A 25,184-nucleotide genomic window follows, 5' to 3' on the forward strand; every position below is an offset into this window, starting at 1 on the left:
ACTGTCTCATGCCCTACAAAAATGTACCACCGAAGTCATTTGGTAGCTGTGTGAAGCAAAAGATGTGAAGAGTTGCCAAAGGGTGCATGAGTGTAATACCAGTTCTTGTTCTGGTGTACTGGTATGGCAACATTTCCCCTTTTCCAGGTTGCTGCTGCTGCTTTATCACTCTTTTTTCCCCAAAATTCACCGATGACAAGATGAACTATAACATTGTCGGTGGTTATATCTACTCTTGCTCAGAGTAAGTTGTCTGTCAGCTATGCACAAGGAAGTTGTTCCCTGCTGCTTCTTAATTAGTGTATGGCAGAAGAACATGCCACAGAGTTACTCTGGGGGAGGAAATGTTAATAAAAATTATTTTCCTTGAAACTCTCCATTCAGAGGCGAGAAGCATTTGCAGAACTCCTTCATTTTATGGGAGGAGTAGCTCTTCCTCCATGGAGATAGGTCATAAAATAAAGGAAGAAGGGAAGGGAGCATCAGGAGATGGTCAGGAAAAGGGACACAAAGATTATATGTTTGTACTATTCTGTGTTTTTGTGAGAGGGGAAGTGATAATGAAGTTAGGGAATAAGTGAGTGTCAAAATGAGAATAAACAACTTATCAAGAACGTACAGAGATGAAATGAAGAAATATGAGGAAACTGCAGTTATTGAACAGATGATGTAAAGGAGCATAGTTAATTTATTATAGCATAAATGGATATCAGAAAAGAAATGTTAGTTATCCTGATCTGTAATGTGCTAGGAATAAAAACTGATGACAGACTTCCAAAAGTTTCATTTTTAAGCTATGAAAAATACAAAAAAACCTTTATGGAATTTAAAAATTGAGTAACCGAATGAAGCGATGTGGCTTTTCCTATGCACCACACCTACTTTGTTATGTAGATACCTCTGATTATCTATAAAAGTGCCTGTAGGTCCCTGGTGTAGGCTCAGTATGTCAGTGGTATTCCTTGTTGAGTGCTCACCTGTCTACTACCACTTCAATTTTATTTTCTGCTCAGCTTCCGTTATTGGGGAACATGTCACTCCTGGAGCCATAGGCAAGGAACAAGCCGTGTCTGCAGTCTTTTCTTTTCCCTTCCAAACTAATGCACAAGAATGATGCCATAATGCTGCTTTGTGAATCAAGAATTGCAAGAAGAGAATGAAACTGATTGTATATGAAGTGCTGTCAAATTCATGAATACCACTCATCTCTTCCCTTTCCTTCCCCCAGAAAGAATGATAAAAGGAAGTGAAAAATACTAAAAAAAAACCCACCCCAAAAATGACAATTCCAGGAGAAAATAAGTTTTTTATATAAGTGTTTTCTCTTACATGTTAAATTTTCACAATGGAAGAAGTTAAAATTTTCATCTGTGAAGTGGAAATATATTTCCCTTCCTCTCTCTCCTTTGTAAGAGAGAGGAGAGCTGGGGGTCTCATCTTGCCAACAGGAGGAAAATGCATTATGGCTCATTTAAGGTCCTCTCTCTTTTTCTTCTTAGAGATTATGGGGATGGCAGATGGAAAATGATTAGCCAGAAGCTAAATTAAAGAAATGCATAAGTGGCTTTGCATATTATGGCTTGGACAGTATATTCTGTTCTCTTTCCTTGCTAAATCTTTTTACCTCAGTGACTTCTCACCAATGCCAGCAGAACGGACTCACTTTATCATTAAGTCCAACTGTTTAGTCTTAGAGCTGGAAAGAGATTTATGCTCTGTTGTAAACTGACAAAAGCAAGATCTGCCTTCCCACTTTTACTCCTCAGCAGTCTTCACCCCCACCCTACCCCCCATTCAAGAAATGGATGGGAAGGTGGATCTCAGCAAATGTTAAGTTATGGATTTGAGGTCTGATCTGTTCCCAGTCGAACAGGATTTAGATACGGATGCCCCTCTAAAATTTATTGACTTAGGATTTGTAATAATGTAGAGGAGAGGCTTCCTTTCAGCTATACAACTCTTCCTCTTTTAGTAAGCAGATAGTGCTTTCTCCTTAATTGTTGTGAACTGGGAGTATTGGGGTAACAGCAACAGGAGTTGGTCCAGGCTGATGGTAACTGCTGGAATTGTGGTAAAACGGTGACCCATCCCCTACGATTTATTGCTATAGGTACTAATAAGTAGATGATATAACTAAACAGAATCTTGGGCATCTTTCAACATATGTGTGGTCAAGGCAGTGGGAGGGAAGCAGTTCTTTGGCCCATTGGGACTGTGAGGGAGGAGGGAGAGAGCACACCAGTACCCATTTCTGGACATGGTGTTGACAGAGATTGACAGTGTTTGACGATTTTTCAGGAAATAGTTTTATCACAGTAGTGTTTTAGTTGCTTACAGTAGATTTTGAAAGGTTGTATGGAATCACAGGTTAATTTTACTTTAGCATTTGTTTAACTTCTGTTGCTGTTTTTGGCTTTCTGACAAGATTCTGCTAATCAGTTTCTGTCTTTCTAGTTTGTGTGTTGCAATGTGTGCAAATCTTGCCACCTATGCTCTTCCTCTCTTTTTACCTTTGCTTATAGAAAAGGCTTTGAAGAGAAAAAATTGTATAGATAGAAAGTAACTGCCAGGTAAGTTTTGTGCAGGATGCAGGTATTTTCATGTTATCCATTGAAATTATATGAATAATGGGTATAAAATAAGCATAATCTGTGAGTCTGCAGAAAATCTTTCAGCTGAAGTAGTGTGGCTCTAGACATGGTGCAGTGTTTTAGCAAAAGCTAAAATCAGAAAAAGAAAAAAAGAATAGAAAAAAAGGACTAGTCCCTTTGAAACACGGAGTAGAAAGATTCATTGATAGAAGTGAGCATTGGGATAGCAGATACACACATCAGAATTACTGCATCCACGTGAAGGATGGGGAGGAGCTGCTCTCCTTATGTTCCCATGAGCAGGTAAACCTGCTTTGATCAAGTCTTGTACTAAAACTTCTCCTGGCTGTTCCTGTTCAGCAGTGCACAGATTTTGAACAGGAGTCTTCCCAGGTGACTGCTTATTGCTATAATGTTGAAAGTAGCTCATCATTCTCTAGAATGATGAAAATAATTTGCATTATTTGAGTCTTGTAGAGATTTGGTAGTAATCAGTTTACTGTCACCCAATAAGGACTTTTGCTAACAAAATTTGGGATGTGGTCTCCCACTATTTGGAGAGACTTTATTATCACCAGGCACATAGTTTCAGCATTTTTTTTTTCAGAAACAGAGATAAAATTATTGTACCAGATGAAATACCCTGGAGAAAACACCAAATACCTTCCTTGCAGGGTGATGAAAGCTTACATGTTGATTCTGGCTGCAGTGTCTTACCAGAAGAGATCAGAAACAGGCTGAAACTTTCAGTTGTACTCAGTAATGTTAGTAAATTCATTACTGGTAGAGTGAGACAGAAAATATCTTTTCATGTCCAATGCAAATTCTAGAGACTTCAAATTAGATTTGTTTATTTATTAGGTAGTTAAACATTGAATTTTTTTGTTAAAAGTTGCATTTAACTAATTCAAGTCCATTGACTCATAATGTTTATGTAGTTTAAAATCACATGGTTTAAACCAAATTTAAAGTCATAGTTAGATTTATTTTTTGAAAAGAAAAGTTGTTAAAGCTAGAAGACATTGCTTGAAATGGAGGAAGACTGTTTAAAAAATCAAAAGTGATAGAAGCAAAAATAGTAAAAGTTCCGTTCAATGTTGGCAAGTGGGTTTCAACCAATAAAAACCTCACTTAAAAACTGCCCACTCATTTTTTTACAGATAGAAACACAACTGTAATAGGTCTATTCTAGTGCAGTGAGCTACAGGAGGATGATTTGTCATTGTTTGTTGCATCTTCTGCTAGAATTTAAGACTTTTTAGCAAGCTGCAGAGTTGAGCAGTGATGTGTGTGTGTGTATACATAAACACAGAGCACATTTTCTTGAACAGAATATTTTGCCTTTTACATGAAACTTAGCTGTAAAGGGAATCTCAGTTCACAGTTGATATTGTCTGTAGTTGTCACTGACAAAATAGGTAGGGTTGTACACAGTCTTGAAGACAACTTCAAGATAATTTAGAATAGTGTTTACCTGTCTCGATAAAGAGATTTTTTCTGGTCTATGACATATATTTTCTTATATATTGTTTTTAAAAAAGGCACATCTTGATAATTCATTTTGGAATAGATAACAATCAATTGGCAGACTCCAAACCCTACTGATGCCTTTGTCCCTAAAGAGTGTAAGGATTTGTTTTCTGCCAAAGGTATACCCTCTTGGGCATGCAAGAGATTCTAATTTCTTTACCTGGGAGTGTGTTCTGTGTGCTCTGTCTTACCATCTCCTCCTTCAACCTTGGGCAGAATGTCTGCTGGGGCTCTGCTTGGCTCAGCTCCCAAACACAGATACTGTCAGACACCCCAAATCCAGTGTTGCCTTTATAGACCTCCGAGTTGTGATGTAAACAATCAGGCTCTACCTGGTCCCTGAATGCTTTTCCAATCTATTGAGCTACCTGGTTCCTTAAGACAGGCAGCATTATTCCTGGATTTACAGCACTCCTCATTCATTTCAGAGAAATGAATGTGTCAGTTAAAGAGTTAGATTATTTAAATAGCTAATGTGTTTGAGAAATGCAGTCGCTGTTGAACCAGTAAAATAAAAGGCAAAAAAAGAGATTTTTCCAGAAAGTGTGCACATTTTAATATGAAATCAGTAATTATCTTATCAGTATTTGCTTAAAGGCAGAGTTGGCAGAATATTAAAATGTCACACAGTTTGAAGAGCAGCAGAATCCCATGGCTGCTTGTATTACAGGCTGTATACAACAGGAAACTATAAAATATATTCATGGCATACTAAAATGTTTGAAAACCTACTGCAGCAGCATAGATGGATACCTTTAAATATGATGTTGCATTAAGATGTTAGTGAATAGAAAAGCAAGGAACAGTACAATGAAAGCTTGATGTGCAAGTAATCAAACCTTCCCTGCTAGAAAAAACAAAATCTAGTAGATTTAAAAAATTATAAATGTTAAGCAGATGCCAGTGTGAGTGCCACACTAAAATACAGATTGTAAAAGGAGTTAATAAAACTTCAAATGTTTTTTAAGGAATTCTGCACTTGCTGTGTTAAAGTGAGAATTAAAATATAACGCAGACATACGCATAAGATAGGCAAATGTCTTCATGCAAATGAAATAGTCATCTTAATTCATAATTTAAGAATGCCTATTAGGAGGAGGAGGAGGCAACTGTATACATTGGGGGATATTGCATATAACTATGCTCAGCTGTATTTCAGTCTGTGATCAAAATACGTGAAATGCTAATTTTTATATAGGTAGTTGTGGTTTCAAATTTATATACTATATACAACAGTATGTGGACGTACTAATTAGTAATTCCACATCCATTTTGAGTACAAGAGCAAAAAACATGATGCTGACCTTGACTGCACTGTCAGTAGTGTTAGTTAAACTACAGAGAGATAATATGGAAATAAAACTCATAAATCCCACTGTGTAGAAGAGGGACAAGATAGTAATTTATTTCCTCCCCCAAATCAATTCTTAGTAACCACACAGTAATTATTAAAATAGCCATTATTATAAATCTAAACCGAGAGCAATTGTGGAGGTTTGATGTAAAGCTAAGAAATGAGATGTTAATCTGAAACGAAGAGTTTAAATACAGAATGATGATATACTTGGCTTTCTGTAGTGTAGCTGTCAGGCTCGGGCAGTTCACTGGTCAATAGTGACATTCTGTGTGTCAGTGAACAGAGTCTCCTGATACCTTAACCTGCAGTTCACACATTACTGAAGCTCCAACTGTCGAACATTCAAGTCCCTTGGTACTACTGCAGCTTCCAGACTCTCCTGACTGGCTCATGTTTCATTCTTTGGCAATTTGCCCTAATGATATCCCTCAGGAGCTTTCAGACCCTCTTCTTTTCCATATTTAATCGTGTTATATTAATCTGAGTGCTGAGCAAACTATGCTGCACAAATTGTAATTGTCTGTGATTTCTGCTGCAATGGTCTTATAATTACTTTTTTTCATTTTTTTAGTGTAAAAATACGTGTACAAAATTGCAGTGTAATTTTTATTTACAAGTCAAAATGGCCAAGATAGGCAGGGTGTGAAAGCTTTAACTGCTGATCTGTTTCACAAAGAGGTTGTTTTGGTTTTTTTCTGTAATATACATAATGTTTTAGCACTTACTGTATGGACAGGATTTACATTTTATTTTTAGCTCTTCATTTTCTTCCTGTAAAAGTACATGTCTAATAAACAGTGCTGTTATCAAGGTAAACTCAGATAGTAATTTTGTTGTGATATAAAACATTAGGACAGCCTTGTCTTTTCCCATAAGCTTGATGTCTTCTACGTGGGGCATTCTCTTTTTTTCTTTTTTTTTTTTTTAAAAATAATCTTTTTCTCATGAGGTTTGTAGTGTTTTATATGCTGGATATAGATTACCTTATTTTGAACATAGTCTTGATATTTTCTCATTCTGTCATAACTCTGTGCCTGCATAATAATATAATTAAATTTGAGAGACTCTTTGATAGCAAAGTGGTATTTGATAGATCTAATCTGAATTCTTTACATATTGCAGATTATTTTGTTCACTCAAGGAGTGAATTTGGCCACATTTCTAAGGAATTCTGAGCTGTTTGTTTCTTTTGGTTGGAAGATGGAGCTTGTGGTGATTTTTTTGTTTGTTTAGAAAACCAGGGATGTCCATTTTGACTTTCTTGGTCGAGGAGACCTTCATTTTCCAGTGATGTTTGTGCCAGGCTTGGCAGTCTCTGCTTTGGGAAGGGGAGTTTTGAAAAAATGTAATAAACTTGCTTTTCTGTCACAGGACTTTTCACTTCAGATTTTTTCTTTTAAAGGTAGTTAGGAAATCAAGGTAGCAATACAAACAGGAGTTAATCCTGCTTCTGAGTTTAGTGGTATTGTGTGGCTTCATGGAGGTTCAGATCAATTCCAGCAGAAATGGGGACCAAAAAACTCTCCTGAGTCTTTCCCACTCAGCAGAGCTGAGGGCAGATGTGGTGTACTCCTGTCCTGTATGTTCATGGCAGTGTTCACATTTGACCATGGCTACATCAAGTAATTCACATTTATTTCCCTTTTTCCAAGGAAATAGCTGAGCAGGGAGGGCTAACTTGACTTGTTAGCCTCACTTCTTGCAGATGTGGTGCTTGTATAAATACATCAGGGTTCTTGGTAGATGTGTTTAGGCAATTAAAAGTTATTAAAAATATTATATAATAGGTGGTTTGGGGAAGTTAAGATTCTTGCATGTTTAAAAGTTAATTTAAGATTTTGTATTTTCTTTTTATTCATATTTTTTTGTTGCCAATTCTGTGTGTGTATTTTTATTTTTAGTTAACTGCTTGTGTTCATGCGTCAGCTGCATTGTTATATCCAATGTATTGGCAACATATTTACATCCCAGTGCTTCCTCCACATCTTCTGGACTACTGCTGGTAAGACAGCTAACCTGTTATCCCCATTTCTGACATTCTTACCTGTCTCCTAATTCTAAGTAACTGCTGAAAACACTATTTATGTGACTGAATATACAGGATCCAGTTTATGAAAGCACTTGAGCCAGTGCTTAAATGGTATTCCAGCATGCCTTGACATGGTGTTTGAATTGGTACCTTGAATTACAGTGCTGATTGCTATCAATGCAGCATTCAGAATCATATTTGTGGTAACTGTTCTTGTTGTATTGTTGGATAATTCATTCAGTAATTTAAATGCAACTGTGTCACAGTTTTCTTTGGCATTTATTTTGACTCGAGATAAATGATGCTTACAGAAGCATTCAGAAAAAAACTGCTCAGTTTTTCCAGATTCAAATGTTTGTAGGCATCAGTTTCCCTTAGGCCTATACAGGGATTTAATATTTGTATTTTAGACTTAGCCAGGTTCAAGATCCTAGCCAGCATCTTCCCAAAAGAGCTTAAAAACTCCTCTTGGTATTTCCAGTTTACACTATAGGATTCTGCTTCTTCTGATGTGTTTCTGTTCACATGACAGATTTCATGGTTTTGGCAAATTTTTAAGTTGAACAAGTCACATTTTGAGTCCCTTCTGATCCTTCAGGGAGGTGATGTCTCCACATGCCTGTGTTTCACGACTTCAGGCCAAGAGATCTACTCTCTTTTTCATAGTAGTGGCAGAGATACCATTAAAACATCTACAACAGGAATATCCATCCCTGGAGACTTTCACTTTAACTAGACCCTATGGGTCTGTTGTGGAAAAATGAACCATTTCAAGCTGTTTTACAGATCAGGAATTATTATTATTATATATAAAAGCTGAGACCAAGCCAGATGCTTACCAACATAAGTCTATGTTTTCTTCACAGCAATAAATTGTGCTTATATGTTTGCTGGGCTTAATGTTGTTGGTTTTGGTTTGGTTTCCCTCCCTTGAGCCTATAAATATTGCTGTTCCATTAACTCCACCCAGTCTATTGAACTTTTGTTTTCAAACAAATTCTCACTATGTTTCCTTTAGTCTCTGATGGGTTTTCCTCAAGTTTACAGTCTTTGCCCATGGTATATATTTTTTTCTGTGGTAGTTCTTATACTTTATGTGTATATTATTTATTGTTTTAAAAAAGAAATCAAATATTCTTCTCCAACTCCTCCCTTTACTTTCAACTCTAGCTAAGCCTTTCATCTTTAATGATAGTTTTCTTTTGAAGTAACTCTGTCCTAATTGTTTTTCCTCCTAGCTTTGATAAAATGCACCAAGATGGGGGTAGAGCTGGATGTATTTGTTTAGTTTTTGTATTACTTGAGCTTACTCCCAGAAGCTTTGTAATTTTTCAGTCTCATCCATAAATGCTGTTCTCAGAAGGTAGATCAACACCTTTATTCAAGCTGTACCCTGCAGAGTGCATCCTGAATACTAGAAGATTTTTTGATTTCCCCTTCTAAGCACAGATAATGTTTCCAGAAATAATAATGTTAGATGCTGTACACAGGTCCTTGTGGTGATGATAATAGTTGAGATTCTAGGTCATTGTGGCATGACCTGCGAATTTTTTTTACTCATTAAAAGGAGGCATGGAGTTTCTTAAACTTATAAAATTCATTTATATCCCTTTTTCTTTTTCACAGTAGTACAAAAGAGAGGAGGAAAAAAGTTTCCCTTTTTTAGAGATGTTCAAATGGAAACATAAAGTTTATGAAAGGAAATGCACAATTGATGAATTTACCACAGTACCTGTAATTCAGACCTTTTACCTCAGATTTTGTGCATTTACATTTCTCATTCTGATCATGTTGGGTTTGAATGGTTCTTTTGTGATATGGGTTGGAACAGTGTAATGAAAACACATGAATTACTTAGCTTTCATCATGTTCTGGTTTATTAACAGTAAATAAGTGTTCTCCTCAGTGGTATATAATGCATCAAGTTAAAAAACCTTGTTGAATTCGTAAGGTCAAAGTTTATTCCAGGTCAGACTCATTTTACAGCCTAAAATTAATAAAAGAATTTGAAAATGATTGTGTATATTTTCATTTTTTATGTAATTTTGCTAAGCAAAATTCTTTTAATAAAAATTCCTTTTCTTTCTTTTAGCTCAACATATATTTTCATACCTAGATGCTACATTGTTAGTGCTTTACTAGGATTTTATTGAGATGTCTCCCCTGAACTCTCATTTCCTTAGTGTTATTCAGAAATGGTATTCAAGTAAATGAAGTAGGAGGAATATCAGTGTGATAATTTAGTTCATTCCAAGATAGTAAGGTGCTTTTTTTAAACAAAGATAAATGCATTTAAATCTACTAATTAAAGTATAGACCTTGATCCTGTAACTTTTTTTGCACGTTCATCATCCAGCATATTTTGAGAGAAATCCACTTTTTTTTTTTGTTTTGGTATGAGTTGGACTATGTATCTTCAAACTGTCATAAAGATGAATAGTCTAATTCTGTGAAGGTTAGTATTTGATAAATTGCATAAACTGCCCAGCTGGTGCATTATGTGAGCATAAAAAACCCAAAATGTATCATTGTGTAAAGCAGATCTATATTAAAAATTATTTCAATTCTTCCACTTACCTTTGGAATCAAAAACCTATGGTTCTGTCAGGCAGCCTGATTTACAGGCTGATTTTAGACCTGATGTAACAGATGTTCCTGAAGTAGCCCAAAGCCATGGCGCTGAGCATCAGCATGGACTGCAATGCCCTTAGGATTGGCCAGGCTAGGAGTGCCTGCAAGGTTCAGTCTGTGAACATGCTGTCTATTTATTTACTTCAGGATGGTTTTTTACCCCTACATAACTTACCTCAGCCTTGAATTCCATTGTGAGAGCTCCACTGTGAGAATTGGAGCAATCACCCCAAAAAAGATAATACATTTCTTTTTCTAAAAGACAGCAAGGTATTAAGCTGTGAAAGTAATATTCATTGTAGCTGTAGAGGCTAAAACACAGCAGAGTTACTAAAATATTGAGTTTTCTTAATATTTTATAAAGAATTGATTTCTCTTCTACATATCAGTAAGCAAAAAGAGACTTGCTCTCAGCCAAGTGGGTGGCTGGCTTGCAAGAAAACTCCTACAAAAAGTAAGTTGGAGCATTGATATAGTAATTATATTTGAATAAAATTAATTTTTTGTAAAGGAGAAAGCTAATTTAGTCAAATTTCTGTGTAATTTCTTGGCAAACTAAATCCCTGATATTAGAATGTATGACAGTTTTGTCTGTGGTTGGTAAAGCATCTGTTATACTGATGCTCTGTTAAGAATAGAATGCAATTAGAAAATTCAAGTTACAATTGCAATATGTCTTTATGAGATTTGGTCTCCTCTGAATTGGGATATACACATGCCTGTTTTTGTGAGAATGAGACAATTATTTTCCAATTAACTTGCATGTTTTGCATAACATAGTAGTTATTTTAGGCAATGATACCATAGATTAATAGCATTTTTGGTAATAACATGCATAAGCAAGAGAAAAACTATATAGCAGCTCCCAGTAGTAACATAGCGAGCAATTTCATGTGCATATTACAATCCTCTGCTGTTAAAACTTCAGAATCCAACAGCAATAAAATTCATTTTTTGCTGAAAATGCTCAAATTGACTTTCCATAACTGCAGGTTTTCTTTCATGCATTTTCAAGATGTGTTTTGTACCTTCATTCTGTTAACTTCAAAATTGAAGTGATGTAGCTGTTGCTTTGTTCTGGAGAAAAGAGCTGCACATTACCCTTTTTTAATGACAGATTTATTAATGGAGCAAATCATCAGCTATTTTCAGTCAGTGCAGGCCTGGTGAAGCTGCTAGAACAGTGTCTGTGTACAAGAAAACAAGTGTGCATAAAATGCATACATGATATAGTACTTGTTTTTGCTATAGTTTCTCCAGTTCACGTTATTTGTAACACTAAGATCCTCTGATGTCAGGAACCTGAGTATCTATTTTGCTGCATATTCAGCAGCAGAATCCTCAGTTAGATGTCAGTCATAGTCATTGTTTTTGACTTGGTTAAATATGTTACGTAGTATAAAGCGTTCTTAAAATTATAGAGTGCTTTAAAGCTGTCTAAATCCTCTCTGAATATAAATGTGTGTCTGCTGTGGAGTGACACTCATTTACAACTCCATGTCATTTGTGTTTAGTCCACAAAGGCATAAGGATTAGCTTGGATGAAGTCATCAGGAGGTACTAAAATTGGTCAGTATTGGGCTAAGCAGAGGATGTGTGGGGAAATAGGAGTCTCCACTTGCCTTTTTGAAGCCCCATTGCCTAGAAACTTTAAGCCATGGCAGTTTGCAGTTTCAGCAAACCTATATTTTGATAGCATAAACATGAGGAATTCTTGTTTGGGCCTCAGTCAGCCTGGGATTTTGGTTTTGTTTGCTTTGTTTCGTTTGGTGGTTTTGTTTTGGTTTTTTGGTTGGTTTGTTGTGGGGTTTGTTTTTTTTTTTTGTTCCATTGATCCTCTCCTGTGGGACATTGTTAATGAGAGCAATTGGGCTAATCCATAGCATGTACAGATTTTTCTAAAACGGGCTGCAGTCGTAGGCAGGTGAGAATTGCTTCTTTTGCTCCCAGAGGTGGGACCAAATGGATGAGACCATAGGAACTGATGTGGTGAAGCCTCTCCCCAGGTCTCAGGAAGTCAATCGCCAATCAGTCAGTGCCAGTGGCTCAGATCCATGATCAAATTAATGCAGTGAGGGAAGTTACTGTATGTGAGCTATTTGTGGAACTTTGTATAAGTTGTCTTACCTTCCATTTATTTTTCAGAGAGTATTTTTATTTAGGGTTTTTTTTCCTCTGTGGTCTGTTAGTGGTTCCTTTCCCACTGAGTTGCTTAACCCAGCCTGTCTATAGCTCACTTCTCTGGAGTCAATATTGTTGGTAATCTCACAGTACCCAAAAGTGTGATGATGATTGTTGGATGTTTATTTTTCTTCTGGATACTGTATATATTCTTGGTCAGATGTTGCCAGAACATATTCACTGGAGGAAAAAACCCGAAGATTATTGGAAACTATGATAAATTAACCTGAACTAGTTTGGTTGCTTGCTGCATACTGCAGGAGGTCTTACTTCAGAGGCTTTGTGTGGATATTTGTTTTATTTGGAGAATATATTTCCTCGTCTTGGAAAGGAGAAGTTTATTACCTTGAGTTAAATAGGATATTATACAGCTTCCAAATGCCCTTCAAGTAAGGGTTTGAGTAGCACATTCAGAACCAAAGCTGGTGTTAATGATGCTTGTGTTGCAGTGTGGTGATGTTAACTGGTACCATATTCTCCAGAATGGTGTTTTAAAACCATTGTAGTTTTGGAGACAGACCACTTTGGGAACATCTGCTAGGTTAGCTTTCCCATACAGCATGGCTGATTTTCCAAACTAGGTCTGGCAAGGCAGATAGCAAGCTCTGTGTCCTTGCTCATGTTTCATAGTTTGGAGCAGTGTCCTTTTTTTGTGGTCATCTTTACTGCCAAGTGAAAAAACCCCAAATTTTCTTTGTCTAGTAAAGACTTCAGTAGCAACTGTGTCCGTTTATTACCAGCTTAAACAGTGAATGTTTATCAAGGATTTACATGGCAAAATCTAAAAGATTTTTTTGCTCCTCAAATCTTGTAGTAGTTGGTACTTAAAACTTGATCTTTTCCACTCTTTTTCTTCAGTGCTCCAATGCCTTATCTAATCGGTGTCCACTTAAGCTTAATAGAGGTAAGTTTACACTTCAGCGTACTGGTAAGCATGAGGGGTATGTGCCATAAATGATAATTTTAATGCAAATACTGCAGAAAAAAACCCTATATTTTAGCATAAAGAATTACAAAATTTAAGCTTTACTAAGTTAAAAATCTCTCTCTCTTGGTAATTTTACTTTTGAAGTGTTTTGTGGAGACACGTAAGCTCTACATCGAGATTTGTTTTTCTGTCTCAGTGTTAGCTGTTTTCCTGTCTTTTTGGAAAGTTCAACAAAAGATTTTCCCCCAAATGGGAAAATTTATTTTGGATTCACCATCAATCAGAATTCAGCATTATTCTGATTTCCCATATAATTTGCATTGCCATCCCTCTGAAGATTTGAGTCTAACCTCCATGCCATAACATTCCTAACTATAAATTCAGGAATGAGTATTTTTTTGCCAAAAAATAAAAGGTGTCCCTGTCAGATTTGAACATACAGCAAAACAGAACTCACCTGAGTAGTAAGTAATAACCGAGTCACAAATAGTTTTGCCTCTTTCCATAACCATTTAATGATACCCCTAAACCTACATGTGTTGTCTGATTATCATGCAGAGTAGATAATTGATTTGGGAACATATTTGATTTACACATCTGCTAAAGCAGTTTCTAAGGATCAATTCACATTTGCTAAGCTGATGAGATGAATTCTCCCCTAGTCTGAGCCACCAGCACTTTTGTGTGTCCAAAAAAGGACCTTCTATCATCTACACTTCTTAACTCTAGACATAGCCTTTTGTGCTCTTTAGTCAGATTCATATCCAGCATGTATTGATCATAATATCTTGACTAGGGTGTTTTTCCTTATTCCATCAGAAAATAATGGGTCATAGAGACTTGCTCTGAAAAAGAAGATACTCAATTCCTTCTGGAGTTATTTCCTGGACTGTGTTATTATGTATTATTGTGGGACCATATTAGAAGAGTTCTATCTTTTTTTTTTTTTTTGCCTGAAAGGAACAAATTGTTTCATTCTTAGCTGCTAGCCAAGGACACTGATGAAAGACTGTTTCATCCATTCTTCTGTAATACTAGTAGACATCACATGCCTGGGACTTACATAAATCTGCAAATAATTACTTAGGGTTTTTTCTGCTTTTCATCTGATTATATGATTAGCATCCTATCTGATTTTCACAAATATGACAGAATGAAGCATTATAAGCCATGTATAGTTCCAATATATTTAACTGCATTCTGTGTAAATCTTGGTTTTCTTAATTACTTGGATATGTTTGTATTTCAGAGATTATTAATATAACCCTAGTGTTTGAAGAATAGGAAGTGTTCTTAAAAGCAACTCTGAATGTTGCATCTAATTCACAAATCCTAAAGCTCCAACTGTTGTTTTTGCCAGTGTTGTCCTTTGTAAAATCATCATTTTTAACCTAGCACTTGATAATAAAAATGTACTTCAGGAGGATGCTGTAGTAAATTGCTTTTCCTCTATTTTTTTTTCCTTCATAACAGAGAGTAAAAAATAGATCACTGGAGGATGTGGTTTTGCTAAATGTTGACACAAACACTCTAGAAACCCCTTTTAATGACCTGAACAACCTACCTGGTGAAGTGGTGAGTCTTAGACATTTCATTCTTTCTTTCCTGTATAGGTGCTTGAATTACTAGTAGTTATTTTTGCCTGGTTTTGCTAACTGCTGTAAAAGGAATAAGGGGGTGAAAAGCACCTAGTGTAGACCCCTATATTTGAGATTTTTACCTTTTTGACAGTTGAGGAGATGTTGAATGGAACATCATATTCCTTATTGTAAAAGTAGGCTCATAATTATAAAGCCAGCTGCATTCATTAGGCAGAGCTGCTTTAAACGCAAGAGTCTCTTCATCTCATCTTAATCATTATATTACAAAGTAGGCATTTCTGTCTGCCTGGTGGCATGTCTTGCAAAAGAACGAGAGAGTTTTTGAAGGCAAAAAGAAGAAGGGGGCCAATTATCGGCTTCTGCTTCCCTGCCACCTGCCAGCGCTTTCCTTTTAATTAATGATCTGATGGCACTGGTCAATATAATAAGAAATGCTTGTACAGTTGGGGTCAGAAAATTCAGGCTTTGATCTTCTTCAACTTTCTGAAACATTTATTTGTTTTCTCTAAATTATTTCAGTTTTATTTTAATCTCTTCTATCCTGCTGAGGGCTGCGTGAATGAAAACCTATACTGTTTGTCATTTGCTTTGGCAGAGCAAAGACTACTTACTTAGAATTCTATTTGTAAATTAAACTGCAAACCCAGTTTGTCATAAAAGACATCTGATCCTTTTGAAATGACGAAAACTGTCTTTTGTCTGTAAAGGATGATAAATTAAGTGCCAGTTCTTTCTGGACTTTGATCTTGCAGAGGGTGCCCCCCCTTCCTTTTTTTTTTTTAATATATATTTTTTTATTGCCTATAGGGGAACATACACTGTATATCATTTTAAATAGTCACAAAATTCACTTACCTTGTTTTTCCCAATAGAGCTCTAAAAGAATATAATTGTGAAACCACTGTTTCCATTATTTACTTATAGATGTTCAAGCTATCGCAAATAGTTGTCAAGACAAAGAATTTTATATCAAAATGTGAAATCAAAGAGTTATATTTTCTGGAATTGTAAATCATAAAAAGCCCTGTTGTAATCAAAGTAAGGTGCTCTAGTGATGTGCTATGTCTTTTGTTATTGTTGGTAATTTGTGTACATTTGGTACAATAGAAATCAAACTCTTGATGATTAAATTCATGACAGTCCCATTTGATTTTAATGATGTTAAAATATAGACTTTCCATAGATCGTCTGGTCAGTCTTTTTTTTTTTGACTCAGTGTCAACTATAGTTCAGAAATGTAAAAGACTATAAAAATTATTGTGATGTTATGTGATTTGTGTTGGGGTATGGTAAAGTCTATGCACACACATGCATAGACAGTAATTTTTACTGAACTGTATCATTGAAGAGTATAACAAGTTAAGTAAAAATAATGAGTCATTTTCTGGTGTGTCAGTAACTGTAACTGACCTTGCATTCAGTGAATAAGGTTGAGGTTATAATGTCATGAATACCTCTTGCCAAATAAGAGCTAAATGTAGAATGGAGGATTAGGCATTATATTCCATGAGATACTGGAGTTGTAGCTGGAGGTCCTTCAAGCAGTCAAGATGCTTATTTGTGCAATGAGAGGCACTTCTTAGATGTTTTACAGGTGCATATCAAACTGATCTCTAAACAGGCTAGCATGGAGAAAATAGGGCTACAGATCTTCATACTTCTAGAAGCATATTTTCCCCCAGATTATATGCATGTTACTATTATAAATCTTAATGGGGGTTATCCAAGTGTGCTGACTGTAGAGTAGACTTAAAATATTTGGTTCCCTATCTAATATAAACCAAAACAGAACTGCTATGTTCTATACAAAATATACTTGCAGAATTGCAGGGTTTTATATTGAAGCTTTTAATTAGAATAGTCCCATCTCTTACTTGATTCTGTAAAGCATTTTAATTAAAACAATTTAATGGAATACACATACAATTAGAGTTGGAAAACCTGGAAACAAAAGGCACAAGTCTGGTTTTGGCTCACAAGATGACAAAATGCTTGTCTTCTTTTGCATTTCTGATGGGCAGTGCAGCTGCTAACATCTTGGGTAAAAAGTGTAAGACACAGGAGTGTAGAGTCAAGATGGTAAGTTAGAGTTTAAACATTAAAGCAAAGTTCCTTACATATGTAAAGCATTTTTAACTTATATAGATAAACCTGATAAGCATGCATACAACAGTAGTAAAACTTCTGATGGAAAAATATAATGAGTACCTCTGAAGAGCTTTAAAATAGAATGAAAACCTGAAAATCTACAAGAAGCTTAGTCTTGCTATCCCTTTCAAAAATTGATTCCAGGTTGGTTAACAGCCTAACGAAAGAAATGCAGTATTTTCAAAGAGTTTTCTAAAACTGTTTCTTGTGTCCAGAGGAAACAGAGTAATTATTTTCTTAATCAATAAGCCTGATGATGTCCTCACAGCATAGGTATTTAATGGTTTACCTATGTATAAGCAATATATCTACTGAAATGTTCTAATTGTGAATTTTTTCATGATAAATTTAAGATCGAAAAAACCATTATTATATGACATTGTCTAATAAACTGCATAATAAATTAAGTGAGATTTAAAGGTATTTTTAAATCATTCACTTAAGCATTTAAATTATAGTTACAGGCTAGATGACTTTCTATGCATGTGAACTCTATTATTCTGTCAGACTGACCAGTGGTCTTGACTGTGCAAAGGTCAGTGGTCACAGTTGTCCTGAATTACCAGTCCTTTTTTCATGAGGACCCTCTGCTGTGTTGCATGCTGTAATCTTCTTAATGGCTTCATTCCAATATTCACACATAATATTTTAGATTTATTGACTGTTAGAAATACTACCATGCCAGTAGCAGTTCCGCTACTCCTAAGGTATTTAAAATTGGAAGAATAAATCAGGGCAAGACTTTCAGGAATCCTTTGTTTTCTTAGGGGGGGGGAAAACCCTCTTTTTCCTCTCTTCTGACAAGAACGCTTGTTTTTAAATTTCGTCATTTCGCTGTGAATTTGTCTATTATTTTTTAATTTAAAAAAAAAAGAAAATAAGTAATTACTTCTGTGGAGTGAATTTTCTAATACCGTAATGCTGAGATCACCATTTTAATAATGTAACATCCCAGGAAAAGAACATTTGTGACCATAGACTGAAATTTATAAACTTTGGGCCTGATCCTGCAATACCTTCTTGCAGTTAACTCTGACAAAAAGGCTAATCCCTTGCTCAAATTTGAACACTTGAAAAAACAGAACTGGTGGGATAACTTTTAGCAAGCATGTCAAACTGACTTAGAATCATCGACTAAGCAGAACTTTTGTAAATATGGTTTTCAGAAAACAATAGGCTCGGTAGGTTTTTTAGCATCTTCTGTGATTCAACACTGTCAGCTGTAAAAGTTGCAGTGCTGAAAGATGCCTTGTCTTTGTAGCACGTGGTGCCTCCACACTGTGATGCAATACAGAATCTAAACTGCATTTTAGAGTTTTAGTTTTGAGATTCCTAAAGTCAGAGGATTTTAACACCATAAACTGAGAGTATGAACATTAGTGTTCTAAAAGTAGCATTGGAGAAGTAGGCTGTAATTCATATAGAAAATTAGTTACTTTACAAAGCAATTACTGGGAGTGCAAATTATTTCTGAAAATATGATGATTAATGGTATTGTGGTCAATGCATAACTAAAGTGCAGCTAAGAACGTTTTTTTTGGTAAAATATAAATAGAGTAATTTACAATGTTTTTTCCATCAGAAAATAGCCAAAAGTATTACTAATGTATTTTGGAAACTCAGAACAGTCAGCAGTGTTTGCAGTGGTATGAGGCAGCTGTTTATTGTGAACAAATTCTTAGAGCTGAGGTTCTGTTGAACCTTCATATGGTTATAGCAGCTAGAACATGAGACTGAACAGTACAACTAGTTTTGAAAACATTTGCATTTAAGTAGTTGTTTTCTTCTAAACGAATATTTGTGATTAAATGCTGGAGGACTCTCTGAGACGCCTAAATCCTGTGTGTGCAGATAAATATCAAATACATAGAAGCCCTTTCATTAGCAATATTGATTTAAATCTTATCAGATTTTAGTTTGGTTTAGGGTTTTTGTTTTCTTCCTCTTCTCTGCCATCTTCTCTCACTTCCTCACTGTTGAAGCTGGGCCTGCTTTTATAGTGGTGATGTGGAACACCAAAAAATAGTTTGTAGCGTAACAGCTGTTGTTGATACCAGAGAACTACCTGGATATCTCTTTTTTCAGAGATCTGGTAGTCACTAGGAACCCCAAGTGCATGGCTCTATATTTCTCAGACAACAAACATTTTAAATACTTCTATATGTGCTTAAATTTGTATGTGTGCTTAAGTTTTTGCAGAAGCAAAGGCTTTGATTAATAGTTATGTGATCTTATTAATGTATTTTTTAATTTCATGTAATTCTTTCAACTCATGTAGATATTGAAGAGATATTAGTCATGCTTTCTTTCTAATCAGAAAATTGTAATTTAGGAATCTGAGAAAAGGCATACGGTGACCATTTAAATAAATGATGCCTTTTGTATAATGACCAACACAATATGTTTCTACATTTTAGATACACTTAATTACATATCAATCTCATGACTTTACCTCTGAAAAACTATCCTATTGATTTAAACCTTCCTGAAGCTCTGATTGCTCTTCATTGGCAGTGTTTAGCAGTCCAGTGAAATCACCTCCTATGAGAAGCTGTTGCTAGGAGAAGATAAAAACAGTTTGCTTCTAGTGTAAATTAATAATACCATTGCTGAAGCAGATCACTTGTTTCTTCCAGAAATAAATTTTAGCAGTGTTCTAACCCCTGTGGTTTGTTTGGTTGCAGCTCTTTATTTTTAAACTTTGTAAAATGCTATTTCTGCTTAAGACATGCAAAGAAGGGAAGGAAAAAAGTTTGGTATTCTTAATCGTAGATAGGTAGATGGATTAAAATATATATGAAGACAAGATTCTGATACAGATGCTGCTTGGTATTTTTTGGCTTGGTGCCCAAATTGTGTATGTGCTTTTAAATCTTCAGCACTATTAATGGTGTCACCCAAAGGGGTCTCACACATCGTCGTTTTGAGGTGCATGTATCTAAGCAATCACCATCCTGCTGTGTACCAAGCCCTTCTGAGCAGTTCAAAGTATGTATATCTTGTGTATACCTACTGTATTGACTGTAATAACTACTTTATCACTCATCTTTCATCGAACTGTGGAACTGGGAGAATTTGCCAAGTGCACAGCTTGGCTTTGCTCTCTCTCAGTGGTAGGATGAGCCCTGAGTAAGGACTGCCCCTCTGTTTGCATGTTTGCTGACCTCAGCTAGAAGAAAACCAAGGCGGGTCCCTAGGGCTCTTCATTCATACTGCAGTCAGAGTTCCAGTTGGGACAACTGGGAAATCAGGACTGCAGCTCACATTTTCTCTGCAGGCTTTTCCTTAAGAGCACTTTGCTCCTGGTTCTACTGCAGAATAATCTGATGGAGCTCTTCCTGCCTTTAAGCATTGCCTCCTCAAAGAAGCAGGAGTTGGAGGAGCTTGCTTTGAACTCCAGCATAGCCTTTCTGTGGCTTGAACTGCCTCCAAAACAGCAGCACAAAAATGTGCATCTGACTGGAGAACTCACCTCCAAACTACCAGCCCAATGGGATGCTCTTAATATTGCTGCACTAATAACAAGCAGTGAAGTGGGAGATTTGTTGCTTTCTGTTGTTTTATTTAACAAATTTTTGCCTAAAGGATCCTATTAATTGAACTTATGTTAGTGTACATAGGGCCTGCCAGAACTGAGAAAATTACAGGATACCATTTGCTTTCACATTCTCCACTTTGTCATGTAATCCCTCTGCTCTGCATCATCTTTAGTCCCTTCCTTCTCTTACTCTGTCTTATCTTCTGCCATGATTTCCCCAAACTCACAAGGTATCATTTAGAAGGATGTAGATTTAAAAGAATGTAAAGAATTTTCTAACTCTTCTCTCCTTTATATTTAGAAATGCTTTGCCTGTTGTGACAGAGACAAAATTTTAAGTTAACATTTTTTTCTGACCCCATGTTGTTGCTTTTATTTTAGTGCAACTGAGCTGACATCGATGTGCATATTTTCCTTGTACAAAGGATACATAATTTTCCCCAGAATGAAATAAACCTCGTGTTTAATAACTATAAAATAATCATGCAGTACAGAACCAAAACAAAATCTATTAAACCAAGGCATGCATTTATTTTTTTCAACCTTGAACTTCTTAACTGGTTTTTGTGCTCAGACTTGTACTTCTTTTTTTTTTTCCTTTTGAGGTGTAAGGAAAAAATGTAAATGAGCCTTGGTGTATGCTTTCCATGGGCTAAACGAATCAGGCTCTAAACTTTTATCTAGATCTGTGGAGCTTGGATATAAATTGAAAAGATCACAGCTATGGGGAAAAGACCTATACTGTAAAGGCCTTTCTGCATAGATTATGAACATCATAACTCAATAATTTTTTTTTTCAAAACTATCATTATAATTGGACCCAATGGGGGTCTCTCTCTTTGATCAGATCACAGTAACTGTGACTTTACACTGGAAAATGTCACTACTGTGAAGGTTTATCACCTGTAGAGCTGGTCTTTTCTCTGATGCCATGTTCGGTTCTCATTAGCATTATTCAAAGTTTAGTTGTTAATTAGGTTGACACTTCAATTACAATCATCATCTACAAGAGCCGTCAGGACTGCTTGCATAAAGAAACAAAAAGATACTCATTCTTGTGTGTATTTCTAAAAGAATGAAAGCTGTTTTGGTGATAGGTTTGTATTTATAGTGTTCTGCTTGAAGACAAACTGTCACTTTGTTTAGGGACTTCATAATGCTCTGTTGGGTATATTGCAATATAGAGGGATGTAGAAACATGTATTCTATGTCACTGAATTCACCTGAATTCTGCAGAACACCTGAAGTTCTCCAAGTATCCCTCATGATGGAAATTAGGAGAGTAGAGACTTTATCTGGGTGTGACTCCACGTATCTTTTAAGAATTATCCAGGAATTATATGATTTTGCTCCAAAATATGTCCAAGTGAGGGTCCTATAAATTAAAATTTCCCCTTTTCTAATTCTGTCTAATCAGTGGCTGTCATTTGCCAAATATTTTAACTACAGGCAATTCCTAATTATTGTTCTTATTTATTTCACTTTCATATGTTTGTCTTTGAGGACAATTCTAAAGGCAATGCAGCACTGAATTTAGAAGAACTTTTCTCAGCTATTTGATGATGGTAGCAGGTACTCCCATGGTGCAGGAGAAATGATCTGAGATAATTTGTCTTAAAAGAAGAGATATTCCCTGAAACTGAATAGTAAGTGACCATTAAGAGTCCTTAAAAAATAAACCTTTGCAGCATAAATAAAACATATTCAACAGTCTTCATTCAGAAGAAGTACATGTTATGAGGGAAAAATTCTGCAGAAAAGTGGCTCATGTGCATTTTACTGTAAAATAATTAAGCTTATTTATGTCAAGAGGCCTTGGAAAAAAAAGAGAGCATAAACCAATTTGCATTAGCACTCTACCATCATCCCCTGCTTTCATTTCAATTAACAGACCAGCAGGTGCTCTTTGCAGTTAAAAAGATAAGCTATCAAGGAGGAGGATGAATTTTTGGCTGACCTATAGACACCATGGTTTGCCTGCTGATTGGGTTCATACCTCGCTGTACCAATTTCTGAGGTGTTAATTTAACTGTTCCACTCTGTCGTGCAGGTCTCGGCCTTGAAAAATAAACTGAAAAAGCAGTCTACAGCTACGGGGGATGGAGTAGCCAAGGCCTTTCTTCGGGCACAGGCAGCACTGTTTGGATCCTACAGAGATGCACTGAGATACAAACCAGTAAGATGGTTTCTTTACTTCTTCTCTTTTCCTTAATTTATAAGAACATGGTCTCATTATTTGCATGGAAAATACGAAATGTTTCTACCCCGATCTGAAAGAGTCTCTTTTACGTCTTACTCTATGCTAAGGATATGTTGGCAATTTAGAAGACACTGCCATATCCTGACAGTGACCTGGACTGAAGAATGAATGCTCATCCAAAGTCAGCTATTTTCTTATTTGTATCAGTTTTGTAATTTATTTAGTATAAAACCAGATTATATTAATGAAGGTGTTTGCACACAGCTCACCTGGTTTAATGTGGTGAAGAACTGAAGAGGCTGTGCCTTTCAGACCCCATCATTTTTCACTGTCCCTGTTCAGAGACTTTGTTGCATCTGAAACCAGAAGTTTGTTTCCTAGTATTAGCCAGATACTAGCCAAACATTCATCTCACCTATTATATGCTTATCTTGATTGCACTTAGAAGTTAGGAGAAATGAATATCCATTTCATCCCATGAGAACTTCAGAATTCTAATTTCTGACATTTGCTGCTACTCAGTCAGTTAATGTGGTATGGGCTTTCATGATTTTTGGTTTTTGAGAGTGGCACATATTGAGCCTGTTAGAGATAAAATAACTTATTAGAAGAAGCTTAGAGATTCATTTCATCTATCAGTCCAGATTGTTTTCCTATGACACTTGCAAACTACTGATAGTGGTTCCAGTTGGTAAAATGTGTTGAGATGACGTTGGCTGAATCGGATTCCAAGGATATGATGTTTGGTTGATTCAGATAAATATGGAGGTTTGATAGTAGAAATCATCATCACTTGAGGAGTCAAGTTTGTAAAGCTGGTGGATGTGTGAGGCATGGGTAGATGTTTGTTTGGGAACAAAGAGGGCGAATATATTTTGTTGGGTAAGGAACTATGTGGTACACCTTGATGGAAATGGATTGGATAGTTATTAATTCCAGATGAGGCCTTTTCCTGGAGGGAACATTAAAATACAGTATGGCATGTCCTTCCTTCTACCCAAGTGGTTCTCTTACAGGTAGTCTTTTTTCTGTGAGCATTATACGCACTAGCTGTGTGTGCCATTGATGGCCACTGTTAGCAAGATGGAAAGTAACCCACTCAGAAATGAAGTCATGTTCAAGGGTTTAATTCAAGTATTGATGTTCAGCAGTTTACTTGTGGTATGGAAAGGAAGTTTGTGTACTATATTGAAATGACTGCACCTCTTTTAAAAATTGCTGGATTTCAAGACGCTCCTTGCTTGATTAAAACAAATTCAACGAAACAGGTAGTTGCCATCGTGGCATTACCTCTCATTGCTTCAGGAGGGGTTACCTGATTTGTTCCTTAGTATAAAGGGGAAGACAGTAGTCCATGTGAACTCACAGCAGCTTGCACTAAGAGCTGTGAAATCAAAAAGTGTCTTAATCTACATTTGACATATGCAAACAGAATGATGACAGTCTGGTTGATGTCCTTAGCTTTGTTCTGACCAGAAATAGGCTTCAGTCAGTCCTTTGTTTTGGTAATGGCTGAACTGAATGTGTAAGTTGTTTAGCATCTTTGTTAACATCTCTGTTGAAATGAGGTCTCCTTTTAACTGATATCCATTTTATTTCAGTTTAGCAGCTGGCATATCTGAGATATCTACATTTGCACTGTATTGGAAGTAGTGCATTATGCATCTTTTCAACAGGCAAACATTTGTCAAAGTGACCTTTCAAGTCTTTCTTTCTGCATTATTTTCTTTTGCAGATTTGTCTTTTTTTTGGCTCCCCTGATTACATATAAGAGAAGATATTTATGAAACCATTGTGGCCTGATTTTTTTTTTTTTTTTTTAGAAGACATGTTATTTCAGAGTATCTTAGCAGGCAGAAGTCTGCTGGCAAATACTAACGGGTCTTGGATTGAAATCAACTTGTCCAAAGACAAAGGATATTTAAAAACAAATAAAAAATTTGTAGCTGTTATTTCGAGCTATGTTTACATAAACTTAACTAATTTAGTATTTCATGATTTTTTTGTTGTGAAACAAAAATTGAATTAGCTCTGGATTACTAGAAACTAAGAGGAGTTTTCCCATGATTGTTCAGCTCATTCTGCATTTGCCTTCTGCATTGTGAATTCGGAGGCTAAAAAAAATTAAATCACGTTTGACAGTATTAGGACCATTTGTCAAGAGTCTCAAAACTTGAGAACTGTTATTGCAAAGAGAATCCTTCCCTTTATTTTGGAATCTGTGGTCCTAGGTCTAATAAGGCAATCTAAACCACAGCTGTGGACTTTATTTACTTTCTTTCAAGAGCTCGAGTAGTATTGGAGTAGAAAATTTGTAGGGCCAATACTTAATCTAAAATACTTAAATCTACATAGATTTGAAAAACATTTGCTATAAAGAAGCTTGTCATATTTGCAAAATGAAGAACTGTGAGGTTTTGGGATGCTGCTTTGAGCATCACAAACATCCT

At 35.9% G+C, this 25,184-nt stretch overlaps 1 protein-coding gene across 1 annotated transcript in view; it reads left to right on the plus strand.

Moving 5' to 3' along the window:
- Nucleotides 1–25,184, plus strand: part of DENND1B (DENN/MADD domain containing 1B) — a gene marked incomplete at its 5' end in the record, with an annotated part of 149,949 nt that overhangs the window by 88,853 nt on the left and 35,912 nt on the right. The window contains 4 exons of the mRNA XM_009073966.1: nucleotides 7,380–7,480; nucleotides 13,178–13,223; nucleotides 14,721–14,822; nucleotides 22,585–22,710. Coding sequence (XP_009072214.1) covers nucleotides 7,380–7,480; nucleotides 13,178–13,223; nucleotides 14,721–14,822; nucleotides 22,585–22,710 — 375 coding nt within the window. The remainder of the gene's footprint in view (nucleotides 1–7,379; nucleotides 7,481–13,177; nucleotides 13,224–14,720; nucleotides 14,823–22,584; nucleotides 22,711–25,184) is intronic.

Source organism: Acanthisitta chloris, unplaced genomic scaffold (genome assembly GCF_000695815.1).
Source record: "Acanthisitta chloris isolate BGI_N310 unplaced genomic scaffold, ASM69581v1 scaffold14104, whole genome shotgun sequence".
NCBI classification, from domain to species: Eukaryota; Metazoa; Chordata; class Aves; order Passeriformes; family Acanthisittidae; genus Acanthisitta; species Acanthisitta chloris.